This window comes from Fukomys damarensis, unplaced genomic scaffold, assembly GCF_012274545.1.
Source record: "Fukomys damarensis isolate Sample0158 unplaced genomic scaffold, DMR_v1.0_HiC HiC_scaffold_38, whole genome shotgun sequence".
In the NCBI taxonomy this organism is placed as follows: domain Eukaryota; kingdom Metazoa; phylum Chordata; class Mammalia; order Rodentia; family Bathyergidae; genus Fukomys; species Fukomys damarensis.
Genome location: NW_022900950.1, coordinates 79,052,678 through 79,072,114, shown reverse-complemented (window position 1 = coordinate 79,072,114; position 19,437 = coordinate 79,052,678). Strand labels below are relative to the sequence as shown.

At 36.2% G+C, this 19,437-nt stretch overlaps 1 protein-coding gene across 1 annotated transcript in view; it reads left to right on the top strand.

The window, feature by feature from the left end:
• Nucleotides 1-8: 8 nt before the first annotated feature.
• The window catches only part of Rbm46 (RNA binding motif protein 46), a 43,078-nt gene continuing 23,649 nt past the window's right edge, over nucleotides 9-19,437 (top strand). The window contains exons 1-5 of the mRNA XM_010627983.2: nucleotides 9-261; nucleotides 12,112-12,273; nucleotides 13,358-13,624; nucleotides 13,747-13,947; nucleotides 14,446-15,228. Coding sequence (XP_010626285.1) covers nucleotides 12,123-12,273; nucleotides 13,358-13,624; nucleotides 13,747-13,947; nucleotides 14,446-15,228 — 1,402 coding nt within the window. The 5' untranslated portion in view covers nucleotides 9-261; nucleotides 12,112-12,122. The remainder of the gene's footprint in view (nucleotides 262-12,111; nucleotides 12,274-13,357; nucleotides 13,625-13,746; nucleotides 13,948-14,445; nucleotides 15,229-19,437) is intronic.

Here is a 19,437-nt window from a genome sequence, read left to right as displayed (position 1 = left end):
CACGCTGGAGTCCGGGCGGCCTGCAGCGGCCTGGCGGGGCCGGTAACCCTGAGAGCCCGCGCACGTTTCGGGCCGACCTCCCCAGCTTTGCCTGAACATCCGCGGTAAACGTTGCGTAAACCTCGCGCTGTGCGGTCGTCCGCGTTTCGTCGAGGGACTCGGGCTGGGCCCTTCTTCGCCGTCGGCCTGCTTGGTGTTGAGAGCGGAGTTAGTCCACTTGTGTAACTGCCCTGACATTCAGAGGCCGCTCCGCGTGCCTCGGTAGGTTTGCTTATTTAAATAATGGGGAGAAATTTTCACTTCAAGTACTACAATGTGTATCTGGGACTGCCGAGCTTGGATGTGGAGCTGTTTGGAATTGGATTTCTTTGTGAGCGGTAGTGATTGTTCGCAGGTCTGTGCCGTTACGGACGTAAACATTGTGTTCATGGCGCTGCTGCACATGGTGCTTTCTACCTTAAGAGGGTGGCGTATTGGACCTATATATTTCAAGTGTTAGTATTTTAGACTACGCACACTTCCATATTTAAAAATAAACGTGTATTGTTGGTATATTATAGGGCAAGAATTATAACAAGAATATACTCAATTTATGGACTGAAATTAAGCCTATGATCAATGGTGTCATTTTTCTTGGTCAGAAACAGACATGGCCATCTGAGCAAGGCTGTGAATAGAAATGGAATGATTGGGATAAAATTTTGCATTTTTTTTGCTGAGTATTGTTTCTCTTCTACTGCTCGATGGTTGGTGAGGTAAGCACACGAGGGAAGAAAATGTGATCTGTAAATTCAAGTTGTTAGCAGATTTTGCTTATGAGTTTATAGAAGACTGTGTAAGAAATAGCAGTATACTTAATTTGGGCAATAATAAGTAGATAGCTTTGTTCTAAATTCAAAGAACATACAGGCTTTAATGTCCCATGCTATATTTCAAAAATTTATTTTGAGTTACAAATTGTATTTAAAATTTTTGTGTCATCCTAAATCTGATTCAGCAGTAATATTAGGTATATGAAACGCCTGGTATTAAAACTTCTAACACGTTATATGTTGAACTTCTTGCAATAAAATGGACTCTTTCTTCTTCAGTGGAAGTACTGTAAAGTGGAATTGAATTGATCGACCTATGCACTTTTATTTTGAAATAATTTTAGATAAATCGCTTTTAATTCTTCTGTTTTCCTAACGTGTTGCTCTATGCTCTGTCACTAAAATGAATTGCTTCTCAAAAATCTGTTATTCTGGCAAGCATAATCATGATGTCCCATGCTCAGGAACAACTGAACTAACAGATCAGGAATTTAATATTAATGTAATTTAAGGAAAAATCTGAAGATATAATGTGTCTTCTGTAAACTTCTTTGATATTTAGAAATTTAAAATTTCACATTTAATTTTTAAAACTCAATAAAACACAGCATTAACTTTGGTTATATTGTAAGTTTTTACAATAATTTGCAAGATGAAGCTTCAGTCTGAGTCACTGGAATACAGATGCAACAAATTCCTTTAGATATATGATTATTTATCTTCATATTTTTCTAAAGTTGTGCTTGTCATTTTTCATTAATTTATTTTGAAAGGCAGTAGATTTTTTTTTTTTTTTTTTTTTTTGAGACAGGGTCTCAGTATGTAGTTGACACTGACCTGGAACTCATTACGCTTAGCCCAGGCTGGTCTCGAACTCACAGTGATCCTCCTGCCTCAGCCTCCTGAGTGCTGGGATTACGGGTGTGCGCCATCACACCCGGCCAAAGCAGTACATATTTGAAAATTTATTTTTGTTAGCTGAGCATACTTAAAATTAATGATTGTAGAGTAAGCAGTTTAATGATTTGTTCAACTTGCTACTTTAATGTTCTGTGATTAGCTATGCTGTCTTAGCTTTTTCATAGCTTAATGGATTTTTTGAAACTGAGCTAGAGAGGATTTGTTGAAAGTGTAATAAAAAGGATTTGTCTGTGAAGGCTAGAGTTATATAGGTTAAAACAACTTTTGATCTACCACTCCTACTTTTGCTGTATTTTCTTGGACATTTGGGTAGTTTGCAGATTGATTCTGGAATACTTTATTTATTATTATTGTTATTTTTTGTGATACCGGGGATTGAACTCAGGACCTTGTGCTTGTGAGTCAGGCGCAGCACCACTGAACTAAATCCCCAGCCCTCTGGAATATTTTAGATTGAATATAAAATATTTTACGATTCTTTTAGGTTTGATTATAATTCTTTGGCTCAGATTCTTGAACTCTGGCTCCTTTAGAATTATGTTTTGTTTAATAAATATGGTGTTAAAGCTAAGTATTTAAACACTTTTATTAAGTGTGCATTTTATATGTGTATATGTTGTTTTAGTTTTGGAGGCTTTAGGATAACACACTTTTTTTTTTTTTGGTACAGGGGATTGAACTCAGGACCTTGTGCTTGCGAGGCAGGTGGTGGAACCACTGAGCTAAATCCCCTAAATCCCCAGCCCAAGAACACACTCCTTTCTAAAGAGTGGATGGGATTGGTGACTATCTAGTGTTTTCTATACTAATGTAATTTCAAGTTTTTATAATGTTTTGATTGAAATATTTGAGATATACAAAGTTTTGGCATATATTTCTAGTCATTCTCTGGTAAAATGAGTGTTTAATATGTGGACTGGAGTAACCTATTAATTATCAGGTCTCTTTATTTTTTATTTTTTGCTACTGGTGATTGAACTTGGGCCCTTGCGAGGTGGTGGAACTACTGAGCCAGATCTCTGGCTAGTCTCTTTAGAAACACAATTTAGCGACAAGATTAACCCAAAATGTCTGTAAGGTACTTGGAGGCATAGATTGAGTTGTAGAAATCAGCCATTTAGAGTTAGCTGTGAACTACAGTAGGAAAAAAGTCCCATTCATTAAATTAAAGTCTGCATCTTGGATAAAGTGGGATCAGAAGCCATATTTATCTGTAGGTTGTATAAGCAATAAATAGCATAGGTAAGGTAGAATGTTAAAATAGAGTCTTAGTTTTTTCTCTCACTTTGTTTAAGTGTAAATCTCATACTCTTGTTCTTCACATTGTATCAACGTGATCTTCCCTGTAGTGAGCCAGTAGTATGTCCAGTGGAATATTGAGGCTGATGTCCCTCTACTATATTACTTGAGAGTTAGATTTTATGAATTTCTGAGGCACCATGAAACTAATACAGTGCTGGTGAACCTGTGGCACATGCACCATAGTGGACTCTTGGTATCATTCAAAGCTCTAAAAGGTTTACCATCACTGTCCTGGGACTCAAGCCCAGATCTTTTCAGTTACTAGTTTTGTGATCTTAAGCAAGTCTCCTTACTTACTTGCTTTTGGTTTCCTCATGTATAATACCAGATGGAGGTAGTCTGTGGTATTCTTGTAGCTGTAATATTTTTCAACTACAAACTTCCAGTGATGGTATAAAGGTACAACCTAGAGTAAAAACAGTTTTAAGTGGAGAAAGGTAGTAACCAGCTTGCACATCCTAATCTGAAATTTGAAGTGCTTTGAAATCTGAACTTGTAGAGTATATAAGTTGGTATGGTGCTGACAGGAGGAAAAATTCACCCTTGGTCTCTGTGATGCATTGCAGTCCAAATGTATGCAGACTAACAGTGTTGTATAGGGTGGGTATGAGGTGTGTGTATAATATAAATGAGTTTGCATTTAGTTTTAGGTCTTTTCTTCAAAATACCTCATTATGTATACAACCAGATATTCCGGAATCCAAAAATACCTGAAATGCTCTTTTGGTTTCACGCATTTTGGAAAAGGAATATTAAATTTGTGTTATTTAAAATGTCAATTTGCCGGATGTGGTGGTGCACGTCTGTAATCCCAGCACTCAGGAGGCTGAGGCAGGAGGTTTGCTGCGAGTTGGGAGACCATCCTGGGTACACAGTGAGTTCCAGAGCAGTTTGAACTACATAGTGAGACCCTTTCTCAAAAAACAAAACAAAAACAAAAACAAAAAGGCAATTAATTTTAATTTCAAAGAAATAAGGGAAAACATTGTATTTTTAAAAACAGACTAAAAAGCAGTTTATACTAATGATTCTGATTATCATAAGTTAAACATTTTATTAGAATCTATCGATAATAGTTTTTTATGTATTGGATTTGATAGCACATAAATTTGTCCCTGAAGTACAGAATAGTAGGAGGTACAGTTGGCTGATAATACAGACTTATGACTTTTCCCTAGATGAGAATTTTTCTGAATTGCTATTTTTGCCATTTAGTATTTGAGGCCAATAAACATTAAAAATATAAAAATGGTAAAGAGAAGTGAGATAGTCTGTTGTGTCGAAATGAGCAAGCAAGAAAGAATTGAAGGGAAGAAATAGAAGAAGAGGAAGAGATTAGAAGCAAGACTGTAGGACAAAGGAAAATTATGCAAACTTTGGGAAATTGATGAAGACAGTAGGGAAAGAGGAAGGAAGGAATAGAGAGAAGAACAGAACAATAACCACAAAACTAGAAACAGTGTTCACACTCATATAACATAGGAACAATTGGGCTGGGAATTTAGCTCAGTGGTTCTGCCACCTGCCTCGCAAGTGCTAGGACCCAAGTTTGATCCCTGGCACCCCCCCAAAAAAGAACAATCAGAAAAGAAAACAAAGGAAAGGAAAGAAAAGGAGGAAAAAAAAAAAGTCCACCTCAAGGTGTGTTTCTGCTGTTACTGGAAGATAGAGTGGGCAAACAGAACCCAGATTTGTGTTGATGAATCCCAGCAAGCCAGCCAGAGATGTACAGCTGGGTAATGGATAATCCCAGCAAGTCTGCACCTTTAGTTCCACTGAAGTTGAGACTGGTTTCTGGCTGTGAGTTTGGAGCATGATTTGTTCAGCCTGTAACACTCCCATATACCTCCTGCCAGCTTGAACTCAGCTCCCTGAGGGGTTGCCTGCCTCACCCTGACATTGGGAGCTGATAGATGGTGCAAGACTGCAGCTGCTTAGTTGGCCCCTCTCCAAGATGGTGATCATCCACATGCCCTCTGCTAGGGAATGTCTGGACCCAAATAACTCACTAGCCACTGTAGTGTGCTGTGTTCACTGCTCTGTTCCACTGGTGAGTTTTTCTGTGGAGATCTCTGGGTTTGCTAGTAGTTACCATGCCCCTGCAGGTTTGAGCTGCCTTTCCCAAGCAGTGAGGCAGGACTTAGGGAGAAAGTGCCTCTTGCCACCTCCTTTTGTGTTTAGGTCCCTCTCCTTTATCTTTCTGTGGGCCTCAATTTTTCACTTCAGATTCCTGCTGGGTCCTGGGGACCCATTTCTTTTCCTTACATTGCTATATTCCAGTATCTGGATTCCACATCTTGCAGAGGCTGTTTCTCTGCTGTTCACTATTCTGTGTTCTTCCCAGAAGTCTCAAGTTCATTCTTTATGACAGTGTACAAATTGCATTTAACTACTCTTTTGCTTTATCTATTCTATCTAATGGACCTATAGGCCATTACAATGATTTGGCTATTATGAATTGTGCTACTGTAAATATGGGTGTGGGTGTATCACTGTAACACGGTGTCTTTAACTCTTCCAGGAAGATAACATAGAAAGGAAATAGCCAGGTCAAACGGAATTTCTAGTTTCAGCTTTTGTTTTGTTTTTGTTACTGGGTATTGAACTCGGGACCTTGAGCTTGCAAGGCAGGTGGTGGTACCACTGAGCTAAATCCCTGGGCCTACTTTTAGCTTTTTGAGGAATTTCCATACTGGTTTTATAATGGTTGTACTAATTTATACTCCTACTAATAATGAAGATGTGTGTGGTGCTCCCCCTCTCCTTCCTCTCTAGCATTTGTTATTGCTTGATTACTTGATGATGGCCATTCTTTCTGCTGTGAGTTGGAATCTCAGTGTTGTTTTAATTTGCATTTCTGCAGTTACCAGCAATGTTGAGCATTTTTTCATGTACTTATTGGCCATTTTGAGGCCAGCCTGAGCAACTTGGCAAGACCTCCTCAAAATTAAAAAGCTTGGATATAGGTTAGTGGTAAAGCATTTGCCTAACATGCGTGAGGCCCTGAGTTTAGTCTTCAGTTCTGTGAAAAAGAAATCTCTAGATTTCTGGCTTTTCTGGAAAATAAGTATATCTAGGAACCCTAGCTCTCCTCGTAGTAAGTTTGCTGGAGTTGGATAGCCGTTGCCCTTTTTAAGTGGAAGTTCTAGTTAGGCGCAATGTATACATCCCACTTCTTTCGTCTTGTACTTGTCCTTTACTCTTACTATTCCTTGCCAAACTTTGGTGGCATTTGAGTTAGTTGTTTAGTAAATATTCATATTTAATATGTGCAAGACTCAGCTCTGATTTCACTCTGAAAATCTGTTCTGCAAAGCCTTCTTCATCTTTCTTTGCTCAGGCCAAAGCTTTGTGTCATCCTCTTTCTCTCTCTTTTTTTTGAGACGGGGTCTCACTACATAGTGACATGGAACTCACTGTGTAGCCCAGGCTGGTCTTGAACTCACAGCACTCTTCCTTCCTCAGTCTCCTGAGTGCTGGAATTACAGTTGTGTGCCATCACGCCTGGCCATCCTCTTTATCTTACAATCCGTATCCATTTGTGTCAGAAAATTCTGTTGTATGTGCCTTCCAAATATGTCTCAGACGTGACCACTTGTTCCTTCCCCATCAGTTTCTGTGCTTCATGTCTCGTGCCGTCGTCTCTCACCTGCATTTCAGTAGTAGTCTTCTAATTGATCTCCCTATTTCTCCCTTTGCCTTTTATTGACTTTTCGTTACAGCAATCAGATAATTCTTTAAAAATGGAAGGTTATATAGTTCTTATGTTCAGAATCTACAATGGTGTCCCACTGAACTCAGAGTAAAGGTCAGGTCTTGAATTTACCTAACTTACGCGGCGTACATGTGCTGTAGCTTGTTACCTAAGTGACTGTATCTACTGCATCCCTCCTGTCTTTTCTGGCTCCTTTGCTGTGCCTTGTACATGCCAGGTACACTTCTGCATTAAGGCTTTTGTCCTGGTATTCCATTTGTGTGGAGTATTCTTCCCAGATAGGTATATGGGTAGGTTCTTTTTTTTTTTTGGTACCAGGGATTGAACTTAGGCCTTACACATGCGAGGCAAGTGGTGGAACCGCTGAGCCAAACACCTACCCCTAGGTTCTTTAGTACTTAATTAAAAGGTTACCTTCTCCATGAGGTCCGTCCTGGCTATCTTGTTTAAAATCGAACTCTGTCTTCTCCTCCTAACCTTCAGCTGCCCATGTATTCTTTCCCTGTTCTCACCTCTTATATATTATTTACATATTATATATCATTCATTTTCCCCACTGGAGTGGAAGCTATACAGTGGGAGAATTTTGGTCTTACTAACTAGAAATAAAGAGTAATGCCAGGGACACAGTTGGTGTTTGATAAATACTTGTTGAACAAATGATCGAATTTGAGTCTGAAGTCCCTGGCCTGAAGTTTGTGTTTTTCTTAGTTTAATCACATATTAATAGTAGTAAATTACATTTTTAGTGCTTATATTCAAAGGCTTATTTTAAACCCTTTATTTTGAATCCTTTTATTTATGAGATAGAAACTGTTATTGTTTATTTACTATTCAGAATTATATGGAAGTACTTAGAGGTTAAATAACTTTCCAAAGTCATAGATTAGTAAAGGGAAGAACTACAATTCAGATTTAGGCAGCCCGGTACTTCAGTCTGCTCTTAATGACAGTACTATGCTGCTCTTTTTATTTTAAGGAAATGAATACTTTATTACAGATGTTTAAGAGCATTTTTTCATGCTTATAATTTTTTTACTTAGTTTTATCATGTTTGCCCTCCAAAGTATCTTTATGTAGTAAAATATAATTTGTTAATATGTTAATATTTTCCTTTGAGGCTTTCAAAAATTTATTTTAGAAAAGCCTTCCTAATTCTAAGGATAAAAAATGAATTTACTCATTTTGCTTTTAGTTTTGATTTGAATTATAATTTATTTTTAATTTTTATTTATTTTTTTTTGTACCCAGTATGGAATTCATGACCTTGGGTTTGTGAGGCAGGCATGGTGGTGTGGTGCCACTGAGCTAGATCCCTGGCCCTTGAAGTATAATTTAATCAGGTATATATTTTATGTTGCCTTGATAGCACTGTGGAGATTTTATTTGATGAAGACAAGACTAATACTTAGAATAGCATTTTAGAGCTTAGCAGTAATCTAAGTAAGAAATAATTATTTGTGAACACCTTTTAGGAATGTACTGGAAAAGACTGATTGCAGGAAATATTTTAAATCTGCAGAATTTTATGACCAATTAGCTGTATTTCAAAGGAAAGACTGAGATAATTCCTAGGTTTCTATCTTTCACAGTTTGTAGGAGAAGGAACGCTATGTTTGTTGTGCCGTTTATTGATTGAATGGATGAATTACTTGAGATAAGGTAAAATGAGAACAGGTTTAGAAAATAAAATGGCATTCAAGTTTTGGTATGTTGGATTTGAGATGTCTAATGAATATATTTTGAACACATGTTCACAAAGCTGTTTAATAAATGAATCTTAGCTGAGAAAGAGAACTGGGATACAGAGGTTAAATTTAGGGAAATGAGGTAGATGGTAGGTAGAAACTCTCTGAGTGCATCAACTACTTTCCTGCCCTTTAAAAATTTTTTAGAACTACTTCCTTTGATACAATTTAATATAACACTAGCTTGGAAGCAACTTTAAAGACTAAAAGATTGTGTGTGTGTGTGTGTGTGTGTGTGTGTGTCCCCATATCTGTGTCCGTCCTGTGCTACTCATCACCCATAGGGACTTGGAGGTCACTGTATTTATCAGTTTATAATTTCTGGTAATTCTATTTCATAAAAGTCAACCTTGGATGGTCCCTAGTTCTTTCAGGTAAAGTTGAGGGAGGTGTGCCAGAATAGTTTTCATGGGAGAGAAGGTAGTTGAGATCAGACCTGGTGTTTGCATTTGTTTATACCACTAGCTTTATAGTCTTGGCTGTAGTTTCTCTAAGTCTGTTTCTTCATCTAGATGGAGATAATTTTTTTAAGCAAGGCAGATTCTTCCTGTAATGGTAGAGGTTAGCGGTAGTGTGTAGAAACATACTAGCATTTATAGTAGACAGGACAGTCATTAGTATCATCCTCTTTCTCTCTGGCCTAATTAATCACAGTTTTGTTTTGAAGCCAGTTAATCTGTAGATGCATTGAATAACTGGATTCTGAGCTATTGTTATTTGCTGATATGTAGTGGTTTGAAAGATTCCAACAGATGCATAAAATTAGTAGTAAAAAATAAATTTTTATTAAGGCCCAAAATGAATTTTAAGTGCTTTTTACTTTGACATTAACTGAGTCTTCATAAAAACTTCATGAGAATAGACAATGTCATTGTTTGCATATCACACATGAGGAAATGGAGGGGCAGTGGCGCTAAGGTAATTTAACTAAAGTACAGATAGTAAGTGAAAAGAAAGCTTAGGAATCCAGGAAGACCGGCTTCGTAGCTACTGTGCTCTAAGTAGTAGCGAGGGTATTTACAGTGACAGTTCTCCTTACCCTAGTGGTGACATCTACTCTGCTCCCCAGCTCACTGCAGCACGTACTGTAGAGATGCTGATACTCTTCCCAAGGCTTGTATTTATTGTGTAATACTCATTCCTCACTTTTGAGAAAATAAAAAATATACAAAAATATGCTGCTTGTGGCAGCTATATATGGGTGTGTAAAAATTTAAGATGCACTGCTGGTTTTATATTTATCAAAATTAATCTTACTTGAATTTTAACAAGCCTTTTACATACATCATTTCATTCAATCTTAAAAGCATCCATGTGGTAACTTGTATTGACATTCCATTTTTATTTTTTATATTAAAAATACTCTTTATTTTTTAAAAAAGAAATATTGTTAAGCACCAAAACTGTATGTTATTGCATTGCATATACAATAAGAGAAAGGTGATTGCAATACTTGGTGTACAACTAACTCTACCTGAACATGAAATACAAAGCAATACAATACTTACAATGCAGAAAATGTGTTAATGAGCAAAAGGCAACAGTCAAAACAGTTATTGTAGATGTGCTAGTATTGCTGTAAATGCTTGCTTAGTGTTTTCTTTGTACTTTTATACTTTAGGATGTTGAGTGTATTTCTTGTAAATCTGAAGGAGGTGCATTTACAGTTCACTATGCACAGTGTTTGTTTAATGTCATGGTGAGAAAGCCATCCATGAAGCCAAGCATAATGTGCTAGTGTTTCTTCTTCTCCCTTTATAATATTGCACAATGCTAGTAAATGGTGAATCAGTTTGCCAGCATACTTTTTTTGTACCCAGAATGGCTAGAAACATGTCAGTTTTGTTAGCTCTCAGAGACTTTATTCATGCAAAATGACCTCTGGCCTTTGACTTTTCTTGAACTATGTACCTGACTTCACATACTTGGCAAGACATAGCACGGTGAGAAATCCCATGAGCCAGTGGGGGTTTTGATAAAGCTGCAAAACCCAGAGGTCGCTGGGTTGCACTGTCTCCCTGTCTTGAAAATGACACCTGGTGATTATGGAGACTTCTTAAAAATAATGAGTGCTGGGGAAAGCTGGAATAACTAGTTACAGTCTTTTGATAGTTAACCATAGAATATGCAAGTTTTAAAAAAATGCCCCTGTTAAAGCTGAACTCTATAACCTAATGCCCATACATTTTTTTTCCTCATTGAGTTTATTGGAATATTTTAGGTATACAGTACAGTTACATTCATTGTTGGGATCTTGTACCTTTACATGACAGGTCTTGGTTCTCATTTTTTCCTCTCACCCCTGCCCTCCCTTCACCACCCCTTCCCTATTTACAAATACTTTATTTCCATTTTTTCATGTTTTTTTCTTGTCCCTTATTTCCTTTCCCCTACCCTTCCCACTTTCCTTACACCTTTAGCCCTTTTCTTCCTATTTCACATTGTCAGTTATACCATTAGGGTCTTATGTACTATTATAATTTTTCATACCAGAGAAACTATTTGGTATTTATACATGTGTGACTTATTTATTTCACGTAGGAGTATATCCTCAATATGTATCCATTTTTCCTATGAATGACTCTAATTTCTCTTTCTTTTTGGCTGAATAGTATTCCACTTTATAGAAAAGCCACATCTTCTTTATCCAGTCTCCAACTGGTGGGCAAATGGGCTGTTTCCAAGTTTTAGCTATTATACACTGTGCCGCTATAAACATAGGTGTGCATATATCACTGTGATATAATTCTTTTAATTCTTTTGGAAAGATACCCAGCAGGGGGATGGCTAGGTCAAGTGAAACCTCTTGTCTCAGCTCTTTGAGGTATCTGAATATTGACTTCCATAGTGGTTGCACCAGTCTGCACTCCCACCAACAATGGAGAGAGATTCCTTTCTCCCCGCAACCCTGCCAACATTTGTTATTGTGTGATTTCTTGATAGCAGCCATTCTTTGTGGGGTGAGGTGGAATCTCAGGGTTGTTTTCATCTGCATCTCTCAAATGACCAGTGATGTGGAACATTTTTTCATGTATTTACTTGCTGCTTTTACTTCTTTGTCTGAGAAATGTCTGTTCATTTCAGATGCCCATTTTTGAATTGGGTCTTTATATTTGGGGGGCTGATTGTTTTGAGTTCTTTATATATTCTAGATAATAGTCCTTTGTCTGAGGAGCAGCTGGTAAAATTTTTTTCCCACATTGTAGGTTGTCTCTTAGTTCTGTTTGTGGTTTCTTTTGCAGTGCAGAAGCTTTTTAATAAGATGAGATCCCAGTTATTGATTCTTTCTGCTAGTTCCCGTGCTACTGAGGATTTTGTTCATAAAGTCTTTTGCTATGCCAATGTCTTCAAGAGTTCTGCCTAACTTATCTTCCAGCAAGTTTAGTGTTTCTGTTTTAATATTTAGATCTTTCATCCACTTGGGTTTTAATTTAGTGCATGGTGAAAGATAAGGGTCCAGTAACTTAGATCTTCTAAAGAAACTGCTTAATTGGTCAGTAACATTAAAAGCAGTTTCCAGTTTCTTCTGTTGGGAAGAGCAACCAAGAGAAAATGCTTCATGGATTTCAGGTGCTGTATCATAAACTTACACTGTTATTTAAATTTGTTTTAGAAAGTGCAGCCATGAATGAAGACAATATGGATGGAACAAATGGATGCAGTAAAGTTCGAACTGGTATTCAGAATGAAGCAGCTTTGCTTGCTTTGTTGGAAAAGACTGGTTACAACATGGTTCAAGAAAACGGACAAAGGAAATTTGGTGGTCCTCCTCCAGGTGTGAATTCATTCATCATCTTACGTTAAAGTTTTGAAGTAGTCATTTGGATTTAGGTGTATATCCCACAAGTGTCTTAAAAAAATGACTCTTCTTGAAACTGCTTTAAGACCTCGGTAATCATTTTTAGGTAGATTATAAATGTTACACATTTTATTCTGTAGTTTTGCAATCCTCCTGTTGGTTTAAGAAGCAGATGAAAATGAATTTGGACTGAGAAAGAAGTCAGGATTCCGGCATTATCCTAAGTATACTCTTAGTATTAAAAAGAAGGTCACTTGGAGAGGAAGTTGAAAGACCTATGAGCAGAGGAATGGTAGTTATATAAAGAAATCAGATTTAAACAGGTAAACAGATAAAATATTAGTGTTAGGAATTTAGCTCATTGGTGCCATGCCTGCCTTGCAAGTACAAGGTCCTGAGTTTGATCCCCGGTACTAGAAAAAAAAAAAAGACAACAGATAAAATGTTTTTACATTTCTACCAACAGCTGGTCTGATTCCTTTGCTCAGAACCCTGTGGTTGACTTTGTTACACTCAAAGTTCTGGCTTCTAGTTAAACTCAGTGGTTATTGCATCATTTACTACTTTGCTCCACTCTTTTTTTTTAGTACTAGGGATCAAACTCAGGACCTTGTGCTTGCGAGGCAGGTGGTGGAACCACTGAGTTAAATCCCTGGCCTATCTTGAGTATACTTGAATCATACAGATCTCCAGCCTTAATTTTGCTCTGATGTATGAACCTGCTGCTTTTTCCTTTTCTTGAATGGTCTTTTTCCAGAGAACCCTAATAGCCTATTCCTTCATTTCATTCAGGTCTGCACTTAAACCTCCTGTGCTCATAGCTTTGACTATCTACTGAAAACATTACTCCTTAGTTTTTCTTCATATAGTAGCACTTACAACTGACTTATTGTCTCCCTTCTCTGTTGAATATAAGTGTCACTAGAGAACGGGCTTTTGATTCCAACATCTAGAGTAGTGCCGGGTACATTTCAGCCAATTTGTTGAATGACTAAATAATTCAATTATAAATGTATCTTTTTAGCATTTTTTAATGTCTGTTTATTTTTTTGTCTTTTAGGTTGGGAAGGTCCACCTCCACCTAGAGGCTGTGAAGTTTTTGTAGGAAAAATACCTCGTGATATGTATGAAGATGAGTTAGTTCCTGTATTTGGAAGAGCTGGGAAAATATATGAATTTCGACTTATGATGGAATTTAGTGGTGAAAACAGAGGTTATGCTTTTGTGATGTATACTACGAAAGAAGAAGCCCAGTTGGCCATCAGAATTCTTAATAATTATGAGATTCGACCAGGGAAATTTATTGGTGTCTGTGTGAGCTTGGATAATTGCAGATTATTTATTGGATCCATTCCCAAAGAAAAGAAGAAAGAAGAAATTTTGGATGAAATGAAAAAATTTACAGAAGGAGTTGTAGATGTCATTGTTTATCCAAGTGCATGATAAGACATTGCAGATTATTTATTGGATCCATTCCCAAAGAAAAGAAGAAAGAAGAAATTTTGGATGAAATGAAAAAATTTACAGAAGGAGTTGTAGATGTCATTGTTTATCCAAGTGCAACTGATAAGACCAAAAATCGTGGTTTTGCTTTTGTTAAGTATGAGTCTCACAGAGCTGCTGCTATGGCTCGGAGAAAATTAATTCCAGGTAAATTGCACCTTTTAAAGATAATTTTTCCATATTAATCTTACAAATATGGAAAAGTAACAGTTACTTCAATGGTTAGGTCATCATTAACAAAATACATAGTGCTGCTACTTGAAGAAAAATAAAGAATTGAGTGAAAAAGTAAAAACAACTCATTATAGACAAGAAATCCTTCCTCGGAGTCATATTTGTGATACTTCATCATGTACCAAATGGGTATACCTTGAGTTATTAATTACTGTTTACTAAAAATCCAAGGGGCATTTTACTTAATTCAGGTCTAGTTTAAGTTCTGTCCTTACATTATATTTGTTGTCTTGACTCTTACATGCCACCATAAGTTCTGGTTATAAATTTGCTTTAGTAAAAACTTCTCTATGAATCATCAGATACATTGATAGGTGCTTGAGTTTCTGCTTCTTTGGAGAGACATATTTAACATTTTAAAATTTCATTCTTTTTAAACTTATCTTCAAATTAATATGTTCATTTTTACAGGTACCTTCCAACTGTGGGGTCATACCATTCAGGTGGATTGGGCTGATCCAGAGAAAGAAGTTGATGAGGAAACAATGCAAAGAGTTAAAGTTCTCTTTGTAAGAAATTTAATGATCTCAACTACCGAAGAAACAATTAAAGCAGAATTCAATAAATTCAAACCTGGTGCAGTTGAACGAGTAAAAAAACTTAGAGATTATGCTTTTGTTCACTTTTTCAACCGAGAAGACGCAGTAGCTGCTATGTCTGTTATGAGTGGGAAATGCATTGATGGAGCAAGTATTGAGGTAACACTTGCAAAACCAGTAAATAAAGAAAACACTTGGCGGCAGCACCTTAATGGTCAGATAAGCTCCAGTCCTGAAAACCTGATTGTGTATGCTAACAAAGAAGAGAGCCACTCCAAAATGCTAGGCAAGTCATCAGCTCTCTCTGTTCGTCTCAATGGTCAGCATAGCCCAAGCCCCACTGAAATTGAAAGATGCACTTATCCTTTCTTTCCTGGGACAAAGCTTACTCCAATTAGCATGTATTCTTTAAAATCCAGTCATTTTAATTCTGCAGTAATGCACTTGGATTATTACTGCAATAAAAATAATTGGGCACCACCAGAATATTATTTATATTCAACAACCAGTCAGGATGGGAAAGTACTCTTGGTGTACAAAATAGTTATTCCTGTGATTGCAAATGGATCTCAGAGTTACTTTATGCCAAACAAGCTCTGCACTACGATAGAAGATGCAAAGGAACTTGCTGCCCAGTTTACATTACTTCATTTGGGTAAGTTTAAAAATACTTTGATATATAATATGAAATAGTATAGAATATGTATAAATTCATTTATTTTGAACTCAGCATGAGTGATGAATATTTAATATAAAATTTATCTTCGTTTTATGAGTTCATGATACCTCCTGTAAAATCTTCCACATTTATCTCTTTAAAAATTATTTACATAGGAAAATGTGTAAAAATTTGATTTACTTTAGAGTTTAGATCTTGTTTTCATTACTTATTTTTGCAATGACTAATCCTCTTTTGATAAAAATTTCTCCATAAATTGAGCGCTTATTGCTAAGTCAATTTATAAATTTATAATTTGTCCCTACATCATTGGTGAAGTCTACACAATGTTTTTTTTGAGATGGTATAGGGAGTTGGTAAAATCAGAGGCATTTCATATGGCTTATGTGTAGACATAGCCTTATGCTCACTAATCTGGAAATTTCTCACTGCTCAATAAAAGACAAGAAGCATCATTAAGAGATATTTAGGACCATCCTCATGTGCTTTTTTTTTTTTTAAATAAAAAGGCAGTTTTCTCTAAAAGGAATAATTAAGCCTCTATGCTAACTAAATATTTTATATTGTAAAGAGATAGTGTTGTAGTGTTTTCCTACTTATTTTAAACTGTTATGTTTTCTTCCTCTCTACCAGTTTGTGTCATTTTTTTATGCACTTGTGGATTTTAGTTGGTGATTACTGTGAGCCCAAAACAATATTTACTAGAATAGTAGTAGTTTTTTCAGAGTTAATAGTAAAATAATTGGATTATTTCCTGATTATAATTATCAAAGTTATAGCTTTAAAATTGATTTTCAATTGAAGCTTATTTATTTATTTAAAATGCATTTTTCAGATTTGTTCAAGAGAAGTATTCACAAAGGAAAAAATTTTAAGGCTTAAGAACTGAGTTCCCTTCAAAGAAACTTCAGGGGCCTGTGATTTAGGTTAGTGGCACCATGCAAGGTCCTGAATATGATCCCCGGTACCAAAAAACAAACAAACAAAAAACAAACTTTTCAGTAGTTTTATCTGGTAATAGTGGAAATATTTGGAAGTGTAACAGTCATCTAAGTTAAATTCTTAGATATGATTTATTTTGATGTACAAAATACAAGACATATTTTGTTCTGTCATATACCATCTGTGTGAAAGATAAAATTAGGTGGATCATAAATAATACTCTGGTTTCTCTTCACATTGAATAAATCTTGCCTTTTTCAAATAAAGTCAAATCAGAGTTCTTAAAGAAGAATGAGTCAAAGTGGAACCTAGGTCATTAGGTGGTGATCAAGACACTTGTATCTATCATGAAGATAGATCTATCATGAAAATACTGAAACCTATTTCCACTCACTCCCTTCAATTTTAACTCGCACCTATGATTCTTACAACATAGTTGTCTTAGTCTGTTTCAAGGAAGATTTTTATGTAGATGTGGTTGGCTGGCTATTATAGATTTGGTTCACGTGGAACGAGAGGCCTCTCATTAGCTTTTAACTTCCTTACTAGGATGCTTTAAATTTGATTCATAGTTAACTGTACTGTAACTATTACTGTAGTTCCCTAAGTAAACCTCTCATCAGAAATAGTATTCCTATTTTTATTTTGGTTAATTATGGTTAAAATTAGCTTTAATAAATTTAATCTTTAGAGGGCGTAATTTGCTTGTCTCAGGTTTTATCAACCTTGTTTAAAAAATTGCTTTTAATAAAATGTTGAACAATTTAAGTTGTTACCCAGTGTCTGTTCATCATCAGGAATAGGAACTAATAAAATGCAAATAATACATGAAAGAATTAAACTCGCACGTCCTAGCTGGGCATAGTACACAAGTCCTGAGGCCTTAATTAGGGACAGTAATCCAAAAATACTTACTGTGCTTGAATAGAAATATAAGTGAAAGTTGTTGAGTTAGAAGTAGGGAATGTTATACAGATATTTCTTGTTTTGTGACTGAGGTGAGCTGTTTGAACTTAGGGCCCTCTAGTCTTGATTCACAACACAGGGATGTGAGTGGCACTGTAGCCTTATGGTAGCTTCTTCTGCAGTACAGTACTGTAATTTTTGTTGATTGTACAATACAGTAATGTAGCTTTATGTTGTTATATATTACTGTACCACATGTAAGAGTTACACAAATAAAAAGCAAAGTCATCAAGTTGGAGTTTCCTTTGACCGTTTCTTTGTTCGGAGCATTGTAATGTATATACTATATACACATCCTCATTTAGTGACCAGTTCTGTTCACACCTAGTTGCAGGACCTTAACTCCATCTGTAAATGAGGAATGTCTGCAGTTAGGCAACTGAGGAATAGGAGAAAGAGAAGCCAGGAAAGCATCCAAACCACATCAGAAACTTGGATTGGCAAACAAATGACAGGTTTTCAGAGGTCCTTAAGGATGGGGTCCTGAGCTATGTAGATAGCCAGGTGTGTCCCCACATAAGAGGTAAGAGAAGACTAAATATTCATATAGTAGCATCTAGTTCCATAACATGGAAGCTTTTAATTACAGATCTTCAAGGTATTGATTTTTTTTTTTTTTTTTGGTACTGGGGATTGAACTTGTTTCCTTGTGCTTGCGAGGCGGGCACTGGAACCACTGAGCTAAATCCCCAGCCCTGATGTTTTTTAAGATGCATCTTTCTTAGGCCGGGGATCTAGCTCAGTGGTACAGTGCTTGCCTCGCAAATGCAAGGTCCTGAGTTTGGTCCCTGGTACCAAAAAAAAAAAAAAAGCATTTTCCTTTAGGTGAAGGTTGTAACATTTCATTGAGTATTGCAGGGTTGAGATCGGCTGGTGAATAATGGTGGTGCTAACATCCTGCTAGATATTTATAAATGACTGCCTTTTCTGAGACTTTGAGGTTCTGTTATTAGTTCTTGGGTTCCCTCAAGTAGAGCTCTTCATGTGTTATATCATCTTTTGACTGTATTAAAGAATTTGAGAAATCTTAATTTTCTAGATAGCACATTTAGCTACTATTTTGAAGATATTTTCTTTAGATGTAGTAATTAAAAAAATTTGCCTGGATAGTCTTACATTAATTTTTCCAGAAAGTTTGGTGCTTTTTTAAAGCCATTGTTTATCCAATCTTACTTTTATGATCTTTGTTTATTGTATATGGTATGAATAATCACTTAACCTTTTTATTTCAGAGCTCTTTAAGAATGTACTTTTACTATACACACACTTTTGGAATTACCGTCACCATTATTCAAGTTTGCAAACTAAAAGAGGAAAACAAATTAGACATTATGTCATTTAGGCAAAATGACCATCATTGGTATTACGAAAAATATATTTGTAAGAGGCACTTCAATTAACATTGGAAATCAGAGAATTTATTTCTGGTGCAATTTAGTACCAGAATTCCAAAGGTTCTTGGTTTAAAGTACTTTAAAATTAATTAAAAATATATAGATATTGCCCCATCTAAAGCAAGCTTTATTTTAAGCAAAGTACCTTTAGTAAGAGAAAGGCTGAGAGCTAGGATTAATGCCAAAATCAAGCCTTCCTTATTTTTACTTCAAAATTAGAGATGGTCTCCATTTTTATAGTGTCACAGAATAACCTCTCATCACATTGGGAGCCAGTCACCCAACCAGCAGGATAAAATATTGTGTATTCAACTGGTTCTTTTTAGAGATCTGTAATAAATAGGATGTCCATTGAGTTTAATGTAAAATACAGACTTGTGTTAAGCTAGATCAGTGGAGAACCTATGGCACGTGTACTGCAGTGGGCTGTTTGTTACCATTGAAAGTTCTGAAAGGTTTGCATCACTGGGCTAGATGGATCTTATACCAAGTGTGTTATACATGGTTGCCTTTGGGATCATTCAGTATTGTTTCTTTTAAAATGTCTTTCATTTTATAATTTTGCATCTGTCTTGTGATGCATCAGAATATCACTGTGAATAACCCTGCTTTTCTGAAAAGTTTGACTCTGTTTTGTATCTTGTTATTTCAACATTTTCACTGGTTTTCTCTGGAGGATTATTTCCTGGGTAGGAATAGATTAAGCAGAATCAAGGACATACTGGAGAAGTCCTGGGGAGTTACAATTTTTTTTTTTTTTTTTTTTTTTTTTTTTTTTTTTGGTACTGGGGCTTGAACTCAGGTCCTTGCGCTTGTGAGGTGTAAGCAGTGGCACCGCTGTACTAAATTTCTAACCCTGGGGAGTTAATAAGTTTGAAGAGAA